Below are 19,636 nucleotides of genomic sequence, written 5' to 3'. Positions count from 1 at the left end.
TACTCCCTGAGCCAGGTTGCTATATCCTGCAGACCGCATGAAAGTCTGCTAGGGACACTGAATGCTCTCCCTCTAAAGAAAGGATAAGCTGGGTGTCATCTGCATAGTTTACTAAATTAACATTATGAGATCTGATGATGGCAGGTAGAGGGCTCATGTAAATGTTAAATCGGATAGGGCTTATTGCCGATCCCTGCGGGACACCATGTGATATGTTAAAGAACCTGGACCGAAACGGGGGGAGGGCTACTGCCTGTTGTCTGTTGGATAAGTAGGAGTGAAACCACATAAGGGCGGTGCCTGTCACTCCCACCTCTTCAAGCCTGGACAGGAGAATCCCATGGTTTACCGTATCGAATGCGGCAGATAGGTCGAGGAGAACCAATAAGGCCGACTGTCCCCTGTCTGCTTCCATCTGTAGATCGTCCATGACAGTCACCAGGGCAGTCTCCGTCCCATGACCTGGGCGAAAACCAAATTGTACTTTGTCCAGAATATGGTTTCTTTCTAAGAACTGAGAGAGCGCTCTACTGACCACCCGTTCCAGAATTTTCACTGGATATGGCAGGAGGGAAATTGGTCTATAGTTTTTTAGACAGGCTGGGTCAAGTGTCGCTTTTTTCAACAAGGGTGTCACCAACGCCTGTTTCCAGCAGGCAGGCACGGAGCCATTCATCAGAGATTGGTTACAGATTTGCCGTAGTGCCGGAAAAAGCTCAGGAGCCAGCCCCTTCCATATTTTGTGTGGCAATGGATCCAGATTATGACTTTCGGTATTCAAAAGGACATCCACGCCATCGTACTCTACAGTACTTTGTGCTATTTCACTTTAAACAACTCTACTGTAAACTATTCCTCTATAATAAAATTGCTGAATGCTGAAGTTTTTATGCTGACCTCTAATTTCGCCATAAACTGCTGATACGCTCGCAATCTTCCCTGGTACACCGCAGCTTCCTGTGCTGTTTGAGTGGAGGGAAGGATTGTGTTTTCGGTCTCCTCACCTCCGGTGGGCCATCAGTGGTCGCCATTTTGGGAAGGGGACGATCTAGTCTCCTCCCTGAGCACCTCCCTTCTGGTACTTTAACCAGGGATGGCTCCGACATGTTCAGCGGGCGCGGTGCGCCAAAGACAAGCCCGTCTGCGACTGGAATGCGTCCCGCGCCAGAAATGCTGCTTAAATTATGCAAAGCGATACAAAAGGGGATGATGGACGGAGCGTTTGAGCAAATCAAACACTCACCCTCAGTCAACTGATCTGGATTTAATCCATCACCATTCTTTAGCTCACTCAGTCACCCCAGTTCAGACATGGCCATATGCAAATCAGTCTGACCCTGTGCCTCATGGGAACAGTCCAGCCTGAACTGCCAAGCCATGTCTTCCATGGACCGGAAACAAGCATCCTGGGACCGGTTTCCGATTCATAATCCTCATCAGCCAGGCTATCTTGAATCCAGTGGCCAAGTGAGCAAGGGACTCACGTCTGAGTATACCCTGCCACACTTAGGGCGAACAAAGCGATACAAAAGGGGATGATGGACGGAGCGTTTGAGCAAATCAAACACTCACCCCCAGTCAACTGATCTGGGTTTAATCCATCACCATTCTTTAGCCCACTCAGCCACCCCATTTCAGACATGGCCATATGCAAATCAGTCTGGCCCTGTGCCTCATGGGAACAGTCCAGCCCAAACTGCCAAGCCATGTCTTCCATGGACCGGAAACAAGCCTCCTGGGACCGGTTTCGGATTCATAATCCTCATCAGCCAGGCTATCTTGAATCCAGTGGCCAAGTGAGCAAGGGACTCACGTCTGAGCATACCCTGCCACACTTAGGGCGAACAAAGCGATACAAAAGGGGATGATGGACGGAGCGTTTGAGCAAATCAAACACTCACCCCCAGTCAACTGATCTGGGTTTAATCCATCACCATTCTTTAGCTCACTCAGCCACCCCAGTTCAGACATGGCCATAACAGGAGACAAGAAACGTTTCGCATCATGGCTAACCAATTTGAAGGATAACTTTGTGGCAGCTGTTCCTGAAAAACGCCGCTTGCTAAAGAAGCCCTCAGCCCCTTGGTTTACCACAGATCTAAAAGAAATGCATAGCCACTGCAGAAAATTGGAACGCAGATGGCAACTTAAATACAATCAGACAGAGCGGTCCAATTTTAAGGCGCCCCTAAAAGTTACCATCAGAATATAAACATCACCAAGAAATCGTACTTCACTGATATGCTTGAACAGGCCAACTCTAACCAAAAAACTATCTTTAAAATCGTGAGCTCCTTTTTGAACCCCATGCCACTCAAACAAGAAATTTCCCCTTCACAGGCCCTCTGTGACCGCATTGCATATTTCTTTGAGGAAAAAGTACAGCTGCTGAATAAAGATTTCCCCCCTCCCACTTTGTCTCCTACTCACTCCAAGATTGCTCCAGACAGTCACCAACTCTACCTCCAAGTGGCTGTCAAATCTGGGTCTTCTTTGGATCCCTGCCCCCCATTAATCCTACACGCCCTGATAGACACGTTCAACCCAATTGTCTACAACATAATAAACACTTCACTGTCTCCTGGGGAGGTTCCTAATGAGTGGAAACTTGGAGTAGTTAGACCCCTGCAAAATAAACAGCTTGCCAATCCTACCGCCCTCATTAATCTCTGCTCCATTTCCCTCCTTCTTTGCTTAAATAAGATCACGGAAAAACTGGTCAATTTACAACTTACGACCTACCTAGAAGGTGCAAACATTCTACACCCAAACCAATCATGTTTCAGATCGCAGCATTCAACGGAATCCACCCTTTTGTTCACGGCTGAATCCCTAAAAGCTGCCCTGGACCAGGAAAAATGCTCTGTGTTGGTCCTTTTGGACCTATCAGCGGCTTTTGACACGGTCTCGCATGACATTCTTCTAGACTGTTTTGAAGCCTTTGGCATTTCCCATCTTGCCCTGGCCTGGTTAAAATCTTTTCTCCAAAATATAAGGCAAGTCATTACCCTCGGGCAATATCAGTCAGCAGAAAAACCTCTGCTCTCCGGGGTCCCACAAGGTTCCATCCTCAGTCCAGTACTTTTTAATGCATATATGGCACCACTAATCAGGCTAATTTCATCCATCAACATTGAGAACATATCATATGTGGAAGACACTTAGGGGGTCATTAGGATGGCGGGCGGACTTTGCCCGTCCGCCATCCTCGTGGTAATAGGGACCGCCCGCCATAAGGGCGGGGGTCCCGTGGGGGGTATTAGGATCAGCCCGCCACAGTGGCGGGCACATCCTGCATGTTAAGCATTGTGGTGGGCGGTGCTCTCAGCACCGCCCGCCACAATGCTTAAAAAGCACTTTTGCATTTGCATGATCAAAGCGGCAGGCACCGCGCGGGGCCTGTAGCTTTGATCATGCAAATGCAGGGGGGTAGTGCACCCCCCTACTCTCCTTCATTCTGGGTGCCCGCAGGGGGCCCCCCAGAGTGAAGTCCGCATGCCTTTTGCGTGGCGGCATTGCAGCCACGGAAAGGCATTGAAAAATGCCTATCATAATATGGCTGGCGGTGTCTGATAGACACCGCCACCATATTATTCCTTTTCCGCCCCGGCCGCAAGGCGACCGGGGCGGAAAAGCGGCGGACGGTCTTTCCGTCCGCCGAGGTCCCCCCCCGCCATACTAATATGGCGGGGGGGAAATCAAGAGTGGATGTCGGGAGGATTGCCCCCGCCAGGATGGCGGTGGCCACCGCCAGCCTGTCGGGGGCAATCCGCCCGACATCATAATGGGCCCCTTAGTTGGTATTGGTCCTAAACAAAAATTCAACACTGGCAGAGGAAAACCTCCGCCAATGCCTCACAGCTGTCTTTCACTGGATGAAGACCAACCAATTGATATGCAACAGTGAAAAGAAGGAAGTCATGCCGTTAGGGAAGGGTAATAATTTCTGCCCCAGCCGATGTTGGCCGGCTGGCACCCCTCCTCCCCCTAACATTGTAACTAATGCAAGAAACCCATGGTTCAGATTTGATTCTGCTCTGTCTTTCCATCAACAAGAGTTATCAGTAGCTGGCACATGCTTTCACTTAAACAAATCACTGAAAAAGAAAGTTTATTGACCTAATTACCAATGTGACAAGGCAGACAGTTGCAACAGCTTTGATTACTTCTAGACTTGACTATTGCAACAGCCTTCATACAGGAACCAATAAATCAGTCCTTCATAAACTTCAGATGGTTCAACATGCTGCAGCAAGATTAGTACTCAAAAGGCCCAGGAAATCCTCAGCATCAGCTGCCCTTAAAACACTGCACTGGCTTCCTGTCCACAAAATAATACTGTTCAAACTTTTAATAATTACGTTCAGAAGCTTTCATTCCTCTGGCCCTCAGTATCTTTGATATTAGTTTACTCACTATGTACCTTGCCGCACACTTAGATCTTCCAACTCAAATCTATTAACACCCCAACCTTCAAATGTATTTCCAAAGGAGGTAAATCCATTACAGTATTAGGCACAAAGGCGTGGAACCAACTCCCCTGTAACCTCCGCTTCATTCAGTCAGAAACCCTGTTTAGAAACTCCTTAAAAACCTGGATCTTAACTTTATCAGTTGGTCTATGCAGAGCTCTGATCTATCTCTTTCAATCCCGTTTCTCATTGGCTGTTACACTGTGCCCGCAACTCAATAGACTATAGCGCCATGATGCTCCTCGGAGTGATGGATGCACTCTATTAATACTTCCTAACATAACATAACATATGCCACTCCACTCTATGCCACTTCCCTGAACACCTCTCCACTGTACGCTATTCCCCTGTATGTCTGTACACTCTAAGCTACTCCATTCTATGCCACTCCATCTTGCACAACTCCACTGTAAGCTGTTCCACTCCACGCCACTCCACTCTGCGCCACTCTACTCTACGCCACACTATGCTATTCCACGCTATGCTATTCCACTGTATATAATTCCACTTTACGCCACTCCAGTGTACGCTATTCCACTCTATGCAACTCCACTGTACACTATTCCACTGTACAGCACTCCACTCTACACCACTCCAATCTACGCTACTCCACGACACTCCACACTGTGCTATTCCAATATACGCCACTCCGATCTACCCAACTCCACACCACGTCACTCCACTGTACTCCGTTCAGCCACACTCTACTCCACTCAATGACTACGCCCCTCCACTCTACCACACTATACTCCACTCTATAGAACGTCACTGTGCATTAATGTACTCAATGCGAGTCTACAGCACTCTACTCTATACCAGTGTACTACACTCTACTCCAGGCGGCGAGATGCTACGCAACTCCCTCTATGCCTCTCCACCCCACTTTACTGTATTATACTCTCCTCCACTGTGTCCAATACTGCTGTCTACGCCACTCCAGTATACACTGCTCTGTGTCATTCCACTCTTTGACAGTCTGCGTCACTCCACTCTGCCATACTATACCATACTCTGCCCTACTCCACTACTACACTGTAATCAACTCTACAACACTTCCTAACACTCTGCAACATGTCAGGCCACTCCACTTTACGACACACCACTCCACTGTCTAACACTCTACTCCACTGTATGCTACGCTACTCCATTCTACACCACTCCACTCAACACCATCCACTCTACTCCATTCTACACCACTCCACGCTACTTCACTCTATTCCACTGCACAACATTTACCGTATTATATGCCACTGTATGACACTGTACTCTACACTGCTCCACTCTACCAAACTCTATGCAACTCTACTCTACAAGGCTCTACTACACTCTCTGGCAGTATACCACACTATACTCTACTTTATGCCTCTACACTACACTGTAGAACTCTTTACTCCACTCTGTGCTCCTACACTACCTGTACAACACTCTACACTATCCAACACTTTCCAACACTTTATGACAAACCACTCCACTGTACTGTACAAGACTCCACTAAAATGTATGACAGTTTACTCGGCTATATGCATCACCTCTCCATTTTACTGCACTCTATGCCACTGTACTGTACAACACTGTATGCTATGCCACTCCATTCTACTCCACTAAAATAGAACTTTAGAATTTCTAATGATTGAGAAGTTTAGGTTTGGTTTGTATACATATAAAAAATAAAGTTATAGTAATTTAAAGTAGGTGCGTAAATAATACAATTAAGGTATAACTATAACTCAAGAATTTCTAATGTTTGTGTAGTTTAGGTCTAATTTGTATAGAAAACATATATACAGTTTATAGCTAAGGTTTAACTTTTGTTTTTGGTTTTGCATATATACATGTAAATATATATTACACAGTGATAGTCACCACTGTGTAGTTAAATTTAGGACCGAGTTGAGTTTCCAGAGAAAATAGATTGTTTTATTCTGCTAATAGCTGTGGTGGTGTTTAATGAATCTTCACTTTGCAAAAAAAGATTAATTCAACCGCAACTATTGCCTGTAAAGTTTGAGGGTGATCCGTCAAGTGGGGACTGAGATAAAGGGCTGGCCCTCAAACACATTTTCCCTATGCAATTTCCTATAGACCAAAACCGCTGAACGCAAGTACACCAAATTTGTCAGTAAACTAGACCTCATCTCCGAAAGCGTGCTCTTTATGATTTGGGCGAAATTATTTCTGTTGTTAGGGAGAAATGTACTTCAAAATGTATAGATATCTGGTAATGCGGTACTACTGAGGGTGTACAGAGAGTGGGTACTTATGTACCTCCCCCACCTTACCGAAGAGTGAGGAGAGAAAAAATTGAAAAGCTAGTGGCTTGCACACACGTAGAGAGGCAACAAATAATTCCCCTCTTCTGTTCCTTAGGGTAGGAGTTGGAGTTTTTTGCCACACTCCTTTCCAAGGATTGTTGATCCCTAGCTCCATAGTAGGAAGTGTGGGAAAGTGGAGCTTTATCATCTTTGAAAAATTAGGTTTATTATCTAGGTTGTACAAAATGAGCTGAAACATGGTGTGTTTAGTGAATCATCCTGTGGATCTGGTACTTTGAGTGCCCATATTATTAACCCTGAGGATAGAGCTTGCACCAAATCCTGAAATAAACCATGCAAAGTGCTGCATATGTCTACTCTTTAATTAGGATATCAGTGCTAGAAAGGCTCAACACCCACTCCCTGATCACTGCCATTAAAATGACTCAGTGAAGAGGGGGTACTTCATCTAACACTGTGTCACTTTTGCAGGTAAAACGAACATGGGAGGGCGGCCAAAAGATGACATTGACAAAATAACTCGATTTCTCAACATCGAACCCTCTAGAAAGGATTACCTAGGTGAGTTTTTTTCCTTTCTTTGAATCATCTAACATGTGGCCACTCATTGGAAATGTACTTCTCATGCATGTCACACATGGTCGTGGACCAGGGTCAGCGGACTCGATAATTCTCGCCTCGGTGCCTACTCTAACCAGGGATCACACTCGGCAACTCTGGGCATTAGCTTGCCTCATCTCCACAACGCCACCCCACATTCGCCGGGGATGCCTGGTTTCACCTTGGAGATACCCAGAAGGGACCATCTCACAGGGATAGCCAGGACAGGTTCCCCACCGGTCTACAGCGCCACAACGCCTCAGGGCAGCAGTGCGCTTTACAAGACACATACATTTACATTTACATTTACATTGTTTGTGCTTCTTGTTACTCTGCAGTTGAGAGTTACAGCTTTTGTGCAGATGGTGTGCAATTATCACTCCATGGAAAAGAAGGTCCACAGCTCTCATCTGTTAGATATTGGATGATTAGGTTAGTCAGTCTGTATTGTGGTTATTGAAACACACACATTAATAAATGTTACAGTCACAGATGGAAGATAGTAGTAAAGTAAAATCTTCTTCAGGAAACCAATATTCCACACTACAAGACCTTAGCTAAACATATCAACTCAATCGACCATCAAACATCTTTACAACTCAATATGTACAATCAGTACTACAGATGTATAAAATTGCACAAAGCTTTAATGACGTGTTTGCAGAGACTATGCTGGTTCACAAATCATTTAGATATGGTGTATATTTATCTGTAAATAATTATAGACATAAAGTTTTAAAACAATTAGCATTACAGAGGTTCAAGCAGCATGGCATAATACCACCCCAATACGATGCAAACATAAAATCCAAATGATAAGGAGAAAAGAATAAAAAGGAGAAAGAAATATTACAACAATATTACAACACATCATTAGAATGATATCATTTTCCGTTTTGTCCTTGTAATGAATGTGACTTCGCACCAATAAGCCACACCCAAACCCTGCTCTCCAACCTGGGAGGCAAATATACCACTGCACCTTTAAATAATATACACTTTTGAGCATGTAATGAATGTTTTACCACAAAACAAACAGCACCTTTTGAAAAGGTGTTTTATTGAACAAAATGCAAGGACTCTCTCTCTTTTAGAATAAGGCTTGGGGTTTATTACATAATTCTCTCTAATCAAAAGCTGTCTCAGATGCCAAATGCAAGATTCAAATATATGTAGCAAACTATAATCTAAATGCATGAATAATACTGATTAATACTCATCAAATGTATGAATAATACTGATAAATAAACAAACAGCAACTGATATAAGATAAGACACACTCGACGTCCTGCAAGAGATCAGAAAGCTATATATACATCAAATAAGTACTTTGGAGGTGTTCCTTGACTCACTACTGCATCACAAAGAAAGCACACCCACTCACACATCACAAATACAACACATCAAATGATCACAGCCACTGGTTCACATCACAATGGTAATAATCAAAACTCAATACATCACCTGGTGCAAACACCGCATCTCACCCATGTCTGACTGGGGAAGTAAACAGCCGCGGTTCAGAGCTCAGCAACCAGGGTCCACACTCAGAGATAGACGCGTCCGCCCCCGCTCGGATTCCAAACTCCCAGTTTTTCAGTCCCCAACCCCCAGCTTTAAACACACTAGAAGATTGCGAAAGTCCTCCTCCCAGCGCCAGAGGAATTTTAACAGAACTGGCCAAGTTCCAAGCAAGCATCCCCATGGCAGTAATGAGCTCCCATGTCCCTTCCTCCATTCTCACATCTTCCAGCCTCTATCTTAACGAAGCTCCCAGAAGGCCTTCCAGAGTCCAGTAAACAAAAGCAATCGCTAGAAAAACAGAAAGACTTTGAATGTGAATAACCCAAACAACTTGCAAGCACTGCTGTGCACGCAGCCGCAAGGCAGAGTCAGACAATGAGATGATATTAGGCCATGTCAACGCCAATAGTAAAAACACATAATTCTCACCAATGCACAATACAATACACATTTCTGCAGGACTGCTTATAGCATCACATATTTCATCCCTCAATGTACATCACCGAGCACGTGTGCACCACCGCCCAAAACACTGCACTTCGAGACCAAAAAGTACATTCCACACCTCTCTCTCCCTCTCATGCCTTCAAATGCACATCCCACACCTTCTGCTCTTGGCAAGATGTTCCACTCCGTGACAGCTCCCACTGAAAGACAGCAAAATTACTGGACAGAAGAGAATCAGGCATATGCAGTACCGTCCTACATTAAGGCTAGGGTAAAATAACACACTAAAGTCAGTTTAAATGGTGGTAGTTGAAGGTCATCATAGGGTGCTCAACCACAAGAGTGGCTCTTTTTTTACAGCCCTGAAGAAGGTGGTAATATATTGCTATCCCACCGAAACACGTCAACGTACTTTGTGTGCAGAATCTGCTTAACATCGTGATATAATGATCATTCCTTTGAAACATCATGTATCTTGTTCAATGAGCAGAGTGGACTAGCATCATTCTAATAGAAATATGTTTTTTGGTTTTTTAAAACTTTTATTTATGTAAGTGTGAAAGGCACATCATCAATTCTTTGCATTTATCAAATATAATAGATACAGTCCATACAGTTTGCATTCTTTGTTATCTTCTAAGTACATTGTAAGAGCGTTCGCACTTTGTTGCTTGCATAAATAGCATTACAAATTAGTGTCTTATGCATTTTGTTATTCCAATTCTTGAGTCACTAGTGGCAATTCGTAGTTATCCCCTCTATATGTGTTCCAGCCTCCCCAATTTTTTATCCATTGTTTGGGACAGCCCCTGTGAATGTTTACGGTCTTTTCCGCTACCATGGCTGTGTCCATATCCCTGCACCATTCTGTGAGTGTGGGGGTGGTTGCCACACCCCACGCCTAGCTATATTCCTCTTGGCTAGCATAATACCTAGGGTAGCCCAGGTCTGTAATGTCGAATTGAGGTCTGCTGCTTACCAGATATTGAGTAAACTGCATTTGGGCTCTGCAGGGACTAGCTTCCCACTCACCATCGTGATAAGGGACATAACTGATTCCCAGTATGACTTTATTGCGGGGCATGCCCTTATAGTATGAAAGAATGTACCGACCTCCCCATATTGCCTTAGACAGAGCTGGGTGTCAACTTTCCCAATCTTTTAGAGAGTTGTTTCAGTGTAGTAGATTCTATGGAAGATCTTGAGTTGTACTAGACGTAATTTAGATGTGATCGCCACTTCTCTAGGGGATGCTAGTGCCTCCTGCCAATCCACATCATCTAACTCTCCCAGGTCTGCCTACCACTTGTCTTTGAGCTTCTGCACAGGATTTGGCGTGTTGTTGATAATTTTCCGACAGGTCATAGAGATTGCTTTCTTTTCCATGTGATCCGTCAGTAGCCTATCCTCTAGCGGGGAGGCCTAAGGCAGGGTGGTGTTGGGGGATTTGCCGCTTCAAGGGCATGTTTAATCTGTCGGTAGCTTAAGTGCTCCATTGGCGCCTACTCATACTGTGTCTGGAGCCGTGTAAATGGGATCACCTTTCCCGGTACCCACAGATCACCTACCTTGGATATTCCAATGTGGTCCCAGTGATTAAAGCCTTTGCTTTTTCCCAATCTTCCCAGCCTGTCCTTGACCCAGAGGGATGTTGCTTGTGTGATTTTGTTGTGCCACCCTAACTTTTTTTGCACTATATTCCATACCTGGAGTGTGTGGTTTGTGGGGCCCATTATGGGTCAGGTCTTGTTATATAGTGCTCGGTATGGCCCCTCCTCACCCAGCTGTAAGCGGTCGAGGAAATAGGCTGGGTCCATGTGGGGGACATAAATCCAGTGGTTAATCACTATCAGTTGGGAGGCCCAATAATATGTTTGGATGTTCGGGAGTGCGATGCCTCCATCATACTAGGATATAGTATCGTCATAGCTATGCAAGCCAGTTTATTGTCCCAAATGAGTTTAGTGACTTCTGCCTCAATGGCACGGAAGTAGGATTGTGGGACCGAGAAGGGTGCATTTTGAAGGGCGCAGAGAAACTTTGGGAGCGCCATCATTTTGAAAAGCGCCGCCTTTCCCAGGGACGACAATGGCAGCGACTGCCAGTGCTTGGTGTCTCTTTGCAACAGTTTCAAAGGGGCTTGAAGATTTAGAGTCATAAATAATTCCAGGTCATGGGTGATGTGAATCCCTAAATATTTGAAAGTATCCTCGAGAATTGTTACATCGCAGCCAGCCGGGAGAATTGGTGGAGGACCTTTCAAGACATAAGGCACTGATTTTGTCCAATTAATCATGTACCCTGAGTAACGTCCATATGAGCCACAGATATCTAACAGGCAGGACAGGGAGCGTCTGGGAGAGGCCATATATTAAAGGAAATCATCCGCATACAAGGATATCCGATCCTCACATCCCTCAGTCCATCAAAGCCCTCAGATGACCGGGTCCTGTCGTACCCAGGCCGCCAGAGGCTCCAGCACCAGGGCGAAGAGAAGCGCTGACAGCGGGCAGCCCTGTCTTGTGACTCGGTGCAATGGAAACTCTCCGGATCTATGCCCATTGGCCACTACGTGGGCCAGGGGGGCAGTGTATAGTAACCAAACCCAGGAGCAGAATTTCAGTCCGAACCCCAATTTCACAAGAACGGCGAAGAGAAAGGGCCATTCGACTGTGTCGAAGGCCATGCGCGCGTCTAAGGACATCACAACGGCTTCTTCTTGAATGGTATGCTTCCGGCCCAGCACGTTGTGGAGGCATCTTAGATTTACGGCTGGATTCCTCCCAGGCATAAACCCAGATTGATCCGGATGTATCAACGTTGCTAGGTGTGGCGTGAGTCTGTTGGCCAGGGTCTCGGCCAGTATCTTGGCCTCAGCGTTGATCAGAGATATTGATCTGTAGGAGGAACACTCCTGCGCGGGTTTGCCGGGTTTGTGGATGGCCACTATTGTTGCTGTTCTTTGGTCTCTGGGTTGTTCCCCCCTGTCCAAGCTGGCCTCATACATAGCTACGAGATACGGTGTGAGTGTTGTTGCATTATGTTTGTACCACTCTATGGGAATACCGTTTGGGCCCAATGCCTTTCCTGACTGGAGTTTACTGATTGCTATAGCAATTTCCTCTGTGAAAAGTTCTGCCTCTAATAATTGAGACTCTGTCTCCGCGAGTCTAGGAATTTTGATATCACAGAGGAACTCCTCTGCATCCGTTTGTGTTATTGTTAGTGCAGAAGTGTAAACCTGTTCGTAGTGATGTGCTAAGAGGTCTACTATGCATTGGGGATTCCGTGTGGTGTCACCCGTGGGAAGTTCGAGTTCTGTGATCCACCTATCTGCCTTTTCCCCCTGATCAAGCCAGGCCAATAGCCTGCCGGCCTTATCTCCTCTTTCATATATGTGTGCTGGGTATTGTAGAGTCACATTTTCTCTGCCTCCCAAAGATGTTCTTTATACTCCTGCTTTTTAAGATGCAATAAGTGAGTGTTCTTATCGGAGGGGTCCTGATTGTGGGCTCTCTCTAGGTCATCTACCTCCTTTTCAAGTGTTGCTACTGTCTTAACTTTCTCTCTTTTATGATGGGTTATGAGTGAGATCGCCTGCCCATGAAGCACTGTCTTGTACGCCTCCCAGAGGACGAGTTCAGAGGAGATGGAAGGCACATTTTTGCTAAAGTAGTATTTTGTAGTGTCAGTCAGTCCTTTTCAGATCGCAGGGGTCCTGAGGTACCCGGGGTATATAGGGAATATTCGACTCTGCGCTGTGGAATGCCAGGTGGATAGAGTGCTGACTGGGGAGTGATCAGAGATGCCTCTTGGTAAGTGTGCTACAGTTAAAAAGTTTCCAAGTTCGGCTGCTGGCGCCAGTATGTGGTCTATTCTGGAGAGACTGTTCTGTGCACCCGAGTGATATGTATATTGTTGTGTTCGTGGAAATCGGGAGCGCCAGATGTCTACCAGGCCAATGTTATCTAGGAAGTCCCTCAGGACAGAGTGTGTCCGGTGTTGTTGTCGAGGGGGTGTGCGATCCAGAGTGTCATCTAGTGCGGCGTTGATGTCGCCTCCTATTATTAAGTTGCTTTGTGGGAGCCGAAGTGGGAATTCGCTGAGCGCCTGAAATGCTAAAGAGTGGAGCGTGGGGGGGATGTAGACGAACACTACGTTGACCATACGTCCTTCCCACTGACACGACAGCACAGCAAAATGGCCCTGGTCGTCTGTGTATGTGTGTTTGATAACAATCGGGTATTGTTTTTTAAGAAGGATTCGTGAACCAAATGTAAAGTCCAAGTGCACCGCTAGCTTAAAAACCCACCTGTCTAGTGCCTTGCAAACTGTCCCTGTTAAGTGGGTCTCCTGCAATAGAGTTATTGCTGGTGCTTTACGGTTTAAGTACTGTAGGACTAGTTCTCGTTTGAGCTTATCTTGAAAACCATTAACATTCCAGGATATAATAGGCAGGTGCTGTGCGTGAGGTGTCACAAGTGTTGTGGGATATGGGGACACTGGTATGGAGAATGTATGAAACCTGCGCTATATGATCTAGTTTGTTTTGTAGTAGTACACGATCAGCTTGAATGGACCTACGATGTGCCATATAACATACAAAAACAAATGAACCCAATAAATCAGAACTTCCCCAAGAAACCCTCATACCTCCCCCTCCCTGCCTCCCTGCAAGACGGTTTTAAAACTACCCACCACCCCAACTTTGCAGAGTGCCTATTTCCCATTACCCGGTACCTTCGTAGGGGCAGAGAGCTCACATATTGTCCCCTCGGGGCCTTCTCGTGGACAGCGTTACCCTCCCAGCTTTAGTTAAATGAATATAAAAAGATGTCCGGAACCCCTTGTCCACACAAAGAAAGTCCCTCTGAGGACCGCAAGTGATCGACCCTGGATAGGTCCCTGCCTCAGTGGGTCAGTGGAGGGGCATACAGCCCCCTCCTCATATGTGTCAGGATCCTAGCGTCGTGCGTCTTCACTTGGCGCCACCATCTGGATTACAGAACTGGTCCCAGTGTGCTAGTACCTCATTCAGAGGGTATCAAGTTTGTCTCTTTTGTTCTCTTCGGGCCGATTCCCTCACACTGGCGAGCTACCCATTTGGTCCATGGATTGTGATCTTGTTGTGTTACGAGCAGCATTTTATCCGAGCTTACCGCGGTGTTGGAAATGTCACCATCCCTCCAGCCAATCCTGTGCTTTCTCCGGGGTGGTGAAGAACAATGTCTTCCCGTCCGCCTCCACTCTTAGTTTCGCAAGAAACAACATAGAGTATTTGAGTTCACTGTTCCTGAGTTCCTGCTTCACGGCTTTGAAATTCTACCGCTGTTTGGCCGCAGCCGCTGTGTAGTCTGGGAAGAAAGAGATCACGCTTTGCTGATAGCGGATCGGGGGGGACGCTCTTGCCATCTGGAGGATGAGGTCCCGATCACGAAAGTAAAAAATGCGTGCTGGGATGAAGAGTCCCCTGGGTTGAAGGTGATTCCTGATCAGGTCCTCAAAGAGGTCAATTGCAGGGCTTCCTGTTCCCCCCGGCACTCCCACGATACGAACGTTATTACGTCGGGAGCGACCTTCGTAGTCATCAAGCTTCGCTGACATGGTTCTGTTGTCTGTTTCTAGTTGTTTCACTTGTTTCTTTAGGGTGGTTGTGTCTGTACTTAAGGTGGTTGTTGTCGTTTTCACCTCCGTCACCTGGGAGCTGAGATCCCTGAAGTCAGCACGGATAAGTGAGAGTTCAGTGGTCACGGTATCTATGCGAGACTCCAGAGAAGTGTGTACCTTATTGGGGGTGGTTATAATGTCCTGTAGCATGATCTCTTTCCATGGTGCGGACTCTTTAGTTGCTACCGCGTCAGCCTCGGCCCGGTATTGGGTATCTTTGTCCGCTTTGGAGAAAGCATATTTCTCAAGTTTGTTCCATTGGGTCACTCGCTGGCCTCGGCCCCCCATCTCGTCCCACTCTGTAGCCACAACCAGTGGTCACTGGCCACCTGATGGCAGTACTCACCTCCACCTGCTTGTGCTGCCTCGTGGCACACGCGGCCTGTCGGGTTTCCTACCAACCGGTGTGTGCCAGCGTCGATTCTGTTATGTGGCTGCAACGTGGGCTGCAAACTGGGCCAGTCACAGAGTTTGTAGAGCTGCACCCCCTCGGGTGAACTGCAGTCCTCTCACACCGGAGCCCCAAAGGCCGGTCAGTCCGTAGGCCTCAAATTGGTTGGGTGCACGCGCCCCCTCAGACACGTGGCTCCAGTGTCTGCTTGCGGTCCCGTTTGGGAGGCCCTGTTGAGTGTTGTGGCCCTTGCTGCTATCTGGTGCAAAGCGGGCCCTCGTGGAATCTTGGAACTCAGGGGGCCACGCCGCTTCGCGGCGGCCAATCGTGCAGGCAGCCCACCGCATACGTGGCGGCCCTCAGTGGGTTACTGTGTGCAGTCCATAGGTACGACGAGACGTAAGTTGTTCCCGGTGCTGCAGAAAGCAGCTATACCGGTACGCCGCCGTCCAAGCGAGTGCACCCACCTTGGCATGGACGTTTATGTGGGCTTGTTGTCCTGGGCTGCTGGTGCATACAGCCGGTGGGAGCCGGCACTCGGCTGGAGTTGCTGGTGAAAACTCTGGGACCTCAGGGGAAGGGCCGCCATGCCGGAGGAGCAGCTCAGGGTGCACTCCGCCACTCAGCGCTGCAGCGCAGCTGAGCCTGCAACGCTGGATTTCTTCGCCGGGCACAGCACTCACTTTAGTCCCCGGTCGCGGCGAGCCTCAAATCCGCGACTCGCATTCCACTTCTGAGTCACGCCGGAGCAGCAGCCGCGAGCGAGGCGGTCAGCCTATGGGTGCAGGAGGGGCTCCGACGTTCCTGCCGGTGGTTGTAGCTGGGTTAGAGTGTGGATAAGCTTGTTGGATTTGCGTTTGGGCCACCAGATGTCCGGAGCACTACGAGGCAGCGGTTATCTTCATCGGCTGCCGGACACACCCCCCAGAAATATGTTTGTTGTCTTATTTATTTCTCCCTTTTTATTTTTTTTTCCTTCTCATTTAGATTTTATGTTATGTCATATTATGCATTGTTGCTTGAATCTCTGTAACTCCAATTATTTATAAAATCTTTTAATGCATAAAACTGTTACCAGACAATTGTTGACATGTACCATATGTAAATGATTTGTTAACTAGCATAGTGTTTGAGAACACGTCATTAAAGCTTTGTGCACTTTTATACCTCTGTGGTACTGATCTTGATTTTACATATTAAGTTGTGAAGTATGTTTGATGGTTGATCGAGATTATACATTTGGCCGTGGTCTTAAAGTGTGGAAAATTGTTTTCCCTGGGGGAGATTTTACTTTACTACTCGAAACGGTGCTCCGTCCACTTAGTTTGTGGTGCCCCTGTCTCTTGTTTTCTAGACATATGGAAGACAACCCTAATAATAGGCTAGTGAAAATCAACATTAAACATAAACTACCACTAAAGCTTCTATGCTACTCCTTCTATACTTTCATATTAACAATGACTAAAATAGATTTACGGGAATTTTTATGCTTGGGTAGGATCTAACAACTCTTCCCCTGCATTCAAGTCTTATTTAAAAAGCATGCAGTTACAAAGCGTATCACAGGATCCTCTGTGGCAAATAAAAGAGATATCTGCCCCTACAATTTTAGCTCTTAAGATCCATCAGCTACGTTCTCTGCACCTAGCTCCCAAAACAGAAAAAATAATGAACAAAAAAACAGGCCAGATGTGGAAAGTCATTTTGCAGGTGCAAACCCTGTAATTTGCAAAATCACAGGGTGTGGAACCCCTAAATGGGCTTTTGCATTGCTGTAAACCCATTTTGTGAGTTTGAAAAACATTTTCAATGTGTTTACAAACATAACTTTGTTTTTGAAGCAGCTCTAATTTCATTAAGTAGCAGGTCTGTTTAAAAAAAGTAAAATCATTTCCTGTTTTGGATTTATCAATCCTGTTCCCTCAGAAAACCTTGTCTGTATTCCCTGTGTCAGATGGGCTTAAAGCTTTGTGTCACCCATCCGAATCCAGCAGTCAGTTAGGGCCAGATGTATGAAGCTCAAGTGGGTTCGCAAACGCCGAAATTTGCAGAATTTCGCGTTTGCGAACTCATTTGAGAAAAATGGTATGTATGTAGCAAATTTCAGTGCAAAATAAGGAATCGCAAATTTGCGATTCCTTATTTTGCGATTGCATTTAAGGAATCGCAAAATTTGCGATTCCTTAAATGCAATGTATGAAGCAAAAAAAAATTGCTAATTGTCCCTTAGGAATCGCAAATTACCACCACCTTCAAGATGGTGGTAATTTGCAAATTTCTTGAAAAATGCCAATTTTGGCATTTTTCAAAGTGCCATGTGATGCACATACATGCCCTTAGGACATGTATGTGCATCACATGTGCACCCATGCTTATTTCAGGGGTGCAACAGGGTGTCCTTTAGACACCCCTGCACCCTTTGAAATTATTCTCAATTTGCGATTTGCAAATTGCGAATCGCAAATTGAGAATAATTTAACATTCATTCCTATGGGCCTCTTGGCCCATAGAAATGAATGGGAAATTATTCCTTAATTGCGATTAGCAATTTGCTAATCGCAATTAAGGAATTTTAAGAAATCTCAAAAAAATAGCGAATTTCTACATACATACCATTTTGCAATTCTCAAATAGCGATTCCTTAAAAATCGCTATTTGAGAATTGCAAAAGTGTATCTTGACACATCTGGCCCTTAATGGGTTAGCCCGTACAGCACAGCAAACACAGCTTCCCGATAACTACAAACACCTTCAGAGGTTCAGTGTGTACGGAGCCATTTTTAAGTGAGCATAAGTAGCCAACGGGGCCAGAGCCCAAGCTCCCCCTCCCGTGCACAAGCACCTGCTTTTATACACATGTGAAGGACAATCCTCTTGCTCTCTCCTGTTTTGGGTTTCTCCTTAATAAGTCGTCCCTGTTTCCGCTTAATGTGGAGCAGACACTTCCACCCTATTAGGAAATGTCTGAAATCTACAAAGCCTGCAGTCATGTGTTCCAAGAGGTCTATTACGGTACCAGTTTTGTCCTTCTGTGTCCAAGGGCAGTCCTGCTTTACTATCTGTCTTCCAAGGAGGCTGTTTTCTTGTTTGATTTACTGCTTCAGGTTAAGGGAAAGGAAGTCCTTTCACGGACTGGGTTCTGATCAGGGACAGCTGCCACTGGAACTGGTGACATTTATATTAGCTTGAAATCAAGAATACATTTGTTTGAGCTGGTGCTTGTAGTTTCATGTGTGCAGAACCCCTCTGGTTTCTGACAGACTCCATAGAAGAGTGATGTAAGTTAGTTGCTGTGGTTAAGATAATTAATGACATAGTATGGGCAGTTAACGGTTACACTCTGAAGAATAAATATGTGTAATATCGTTCTTGTGTATTCGTGATCAATTATATGTACCAGGCTGGGGAGGTTGCTACAACTGGTGGGCAGATAGGGGATTTTGTAAACCCCGCAACCTGAAGAACCGACAGTGCACTCCCGGAAAGTTTGCTGTGGTCCAGCAAAGTGAAAGTGAAAATTCAAGGGTTGGCATATGTGGAGTCCAAGCACCATCCAGCCAGTGCAAGGCCTATGAAGAAAGTGAAGACCTTATAGAAAGTTTGTGGTCAGCTAGAAATTTGCGGTACAGTCGAGACAAGAGATACTGCGCCACAGTCTAACACAGAGATGTAATTCGTACAGTACAACAACTCCTAAGGCATCGACAACCGAGTACAGAAAAGCGTTAAAGGCAGTAATAGCTGAGTGCAAGGAAGCAATAAAAGCAGAACCCTTTCTGATGCAAAGAAACGCTAAATGCAGTAGAAACCAGGTACAACGCAAAGAGGTGAGTGTGGGTAAGATCCAGTGTAAGAAACAAAGAGCTTGTAGGAAAGTGGGATCTGCTTTTATGGTTACCCCCACTTTTTGCCCGGTGTTATGCTGTTTCTGACTAGTCTGAATGGGATCCTGCTGACTAGGACCCCAGTCTCTGTGCTTTCTCCCCTCAATTGGCTATTGTAAGTACTTAGGTACACCCCAGATTGGCTACTGGTGTACCCATTAAAAGTACCTAGTGTTGCGCTCCCCCAATGAAACACACGGGAGCCAGGAGAGTGATCTTACACGTCTTTATTTCTCGTGTTCACTCTCGGACTGACGTACTTCCTTCTCTTACCTCCCCACGCCCCTTCCTCTATGGCCTGGCCTGTCGCAGACAAGGTCAGGCAAATCACGTTACGACATCTCCCCCTTTTGTATGAAGTCTTACTTGCATAGTGTC

The 19,636-nt window shown here is 46.1% G+C and overlaps 1 protein-coding gene across 1 annotated transcript in view; it reads left to right on the top strand.

The window, feature by feature from the left end:
- C2 (complement C2) overlaps positions 1-19,636 on the top strand; it is a 658,041-nt gene that overhangs the window by 313,443 nt on the left and 324,962 nt on the right. The window contains exon 9 of the mRNA XM_078645909.1: positions 7,217-7,306. Coding sequence (XP_078502035.1) covers positions 7,217-7,306 — 90 coding nt within the window. The remainder of the gene's footprint in view (positions 1-7,216; positions 7,307-19,636) is intronic.

This window comes from Lissotriton helveticus, chromosome 5_1 (genome assembly GCF_964261635.1).
Source record: "Lissotriton helveticus chromosome 5_1, aLisHel1.1, whole genome shotgun sequence".
NCBI lineage: Eukaryota > Metazoa > Chordata > Amphibia > Caudata > Salamandridae > Lissotriton > Lissotriton helveticus.
This window is presented reverse-complemented; position numbering and strand designations above follow the sequence as displayed.